This window comes from Xenopus laevis, chromosome 7L (genome assembly GCF_017654675.1).
Source record: "Xenopus laevis strain J_2021 chromosome 7L, Xenopus_laevis_v10.1, whole genome shotgun sequence".
In the NCBI taxonomy this organism is placed as follows: domain Eukaryota; kingdom Metazoa; phylum Chordata; class Amphibia; order Anura; family Pipidae; genus Xenopus; species Xenopus laevis.
The window spans coordinates 24074326-24076900 of NC_054383.1; the positions used below are offsets into that span (position 1 = coordinate 24074326).

At 34.6% G+C, this 2575-nt stretch overlaps 1 protein-coding gene across 1 annotated transcript; it reads right to left on the reverse strand.

Annotated features, from left to right (window-relative positions):
* Window positions 1-243: 243 nt before the first annotated feature.
* Window positions 244-1764, reverse strand: LOC108695753 (ubiquitin carboxyl-terminal hydrolase 17-like protein D). The gene is made up of 4 exons (XM_041570046.1): window positions 1497-1764; window positions 1022-1162; window positions 550-650; window positions 244-352 (listed from the first exon to the last, which is right to left on the reverse strand). Exons 1-4 carry the CDS (start codon window positions 1659-1661, stop codon window positions 244-246), a joined length of 516 nt encoding a protein of 171 aa, XP_041425980.1. The 5' UTR covers window positions 1662-1764.
* Between the last annotated feature and the right edge of the window lie 811 nt (window positions 1765-2575).

Sequence of the window (2575 nt, forward strand, 5' to 3'; positions counted from 1 at the left end):
AATCAACTGTAGATAAAAAGCCACGTTGCTTGCCAGTGCTTGGCTGTTCAGAATCAGCTGTAGATATAAAGCCACATTTCTTGCTAGTGATTGGCTCTTCAGAATCAGCTGTAGATAAAAAGCCACGTTGCTTGCTAGTGATTGGCTGTTCAGAATCAGCTGTAGATAAAAAGCCACATTGCTTGCCAGTGATTGGCTGTTCAGAATCAGCTGTAGATAAAAAGTCACATTGCTTGCTAGTGATTAGGGCTGTTCAGAATCAGCTGTAGATGAAATGCCACGTTGCTTGGTAGTGATTTGCTGTTCAGAATCAGCTGTAGACGATACTGTGCATGTCTGGTTATCCGGGGTTCTTTAAAACAAGAAAGAATGATAAAATCAATGGTTCAGTCTATATTTTACCAAATTCCCAACTTTCCTTATTTAACAAATGTTAATATCACCCAATGGGAAGATGCAGTATTGCTTTGAAAACACAAACAACTTGCCAAGATGAGGGTTGACACAACAGTTGAATTTTTTAGAGAAAACAGGGTAAAGATCACATACCTGATATAGAACAGCAGGTAGGCCTCCTGCTTCAACACTATCTTGATGTCTACAGATGTCACAGAATTGTCGTTCATTTTGTACCAGTTTCCATTGGGGCCCTGCAACAGATCAAGGCAAATTATTTACACCGGACACAAAAAATACAGTTGGAAAACAAGTGGAAATTACAGAAAGGTTGGTTTTTAGCAATATTCACACCTGGCATAAATATTGGTTAGTGGGAAGGAAAGGGAAATGGGAATTTAGTGACAATATTATGTGGCTATTGGACATTTTTCATATTCTACCCAGTGATTTGGAGACTAATCTGATGAGATGGAGCCATAGGCTAAGTATTTTTAATACAGTGCCAATACAAATCAGATATCTTAGAATAGTTCTATCAGGGATCATATGTAAAAATATATTTATGCAAAATACATCCCTTAATTGTTGCCCAGACAAGATCACTATGAATCTGGTTTCTTACCTTCACATAGCAGAAATAATGTCCACTATTGCAGGTTGTTCCAGCGTGGACAAGAACGGCATACAAATTGTAAAGAATTGGTGTTCCATTTGGCTCTGAGGTGTAACACCGGAGATCAAGACATTCCGGATACGCTACACTCTGTGCATAATGAATTGGGAATAAGAGAGAATTATTCATATGTTGCTTAACTGTTGATGAAATCATTCTATATTTGCCAGTTTATAAAATCTATCTCATGCCCATATGAACTAAATCCAGCCCTTCTAAGAATTCCAACAAATAACAATAATTTATTTGAATTTAACTCACAAACTCTTAAACTTTTTGTAGCCCAAATAGGTAATTATAACAACATAAATTCATATTCATTATATACTAGGCCCTTAGATAATTTACATGTGAATAACTAGGTATCTATGTGCATGTAGAGGACCTATACTGGCAGAACTTTACATCACATCCTAGTACTTACCTTTTTAATCTTCCTATTACTGAAAATGTCGAACCTGTTTAGGCACAGGGTTAGCACATTGGATGGTTGGTGAACAGTAACTGTTTTAAATGCCGTAACCATTTGATGACACCTAGAAAGATACAAGAAACACAATGTCTGATTAGCACCAACCTTTGTAGCCATTAAACATCCATCAAAGGAAAAGTTTCAAATGAACATTTACTTTTTTTTATACCCTGACCTACTCTTGGGGGGCCTATTTATCAACAGTCTCATTTTTGTGGGTTTAGAGCTTTTGAAATCACGACTAAACTCACAAACTCTAAAACTAGGAATGTTGTGAGATTTTTTATAAAATCCAAATAAAAAAAGTAAGAACGGAAAATTACTCTGAACTCTGCGCTAAAAATCTGAATATCTCACAGATCTAAAAATGTTTAATTTTCCAGACAATTCCTAGCGAAAGAAGAGTGCGAAAGCCTCTAAAAGTTCAAACTGAATTAGAGCAGGCCACAAATATCAGTGCGGCTCCCATTGACTTCTATAGGACCTCGACAACGTCTATGAAGTTTTTGTATTAGAGGTTTCTGTGTTTTTTGCACTTCATAAATTTCAAAAAATTTTGGAGCTTTTTTTAATAAAAATTTGAAAACCACCAATTTTTAGACATCCGTGGAAAAAATTTACATTTTATTGTTGGTAAATGACACCCTTCATATTCAATTTATCTTACATTTTGTAGTTTTCTATGATTTTGCTGTTATTTGGCTTCATATTGCTATTTTCATTTTTAAATATTGACTTCTATGTGCTATGAAAAGTTAGTTTTAAGATGAGCTACTAAGTGAACTCTTGATTATAAATTCACAATATACCCAAATAGTGTACATGTTATACATATAATTTTTAGTATGTTTTTAATGAGAAAGGTTACTAGAGGGTAGGCGAATATTTAAGGTATACGAGTCAACTAACTGGTCATTGGGTTCTTTTAAAGAAGTGGTTCACCTTTAAGGTAAGTTAATGGCTAATTCTAAACAATTTTTCATTTGGTCTCCATTGTTTATTTTACTTTTTGAATTATTTGCCTTCTTTTT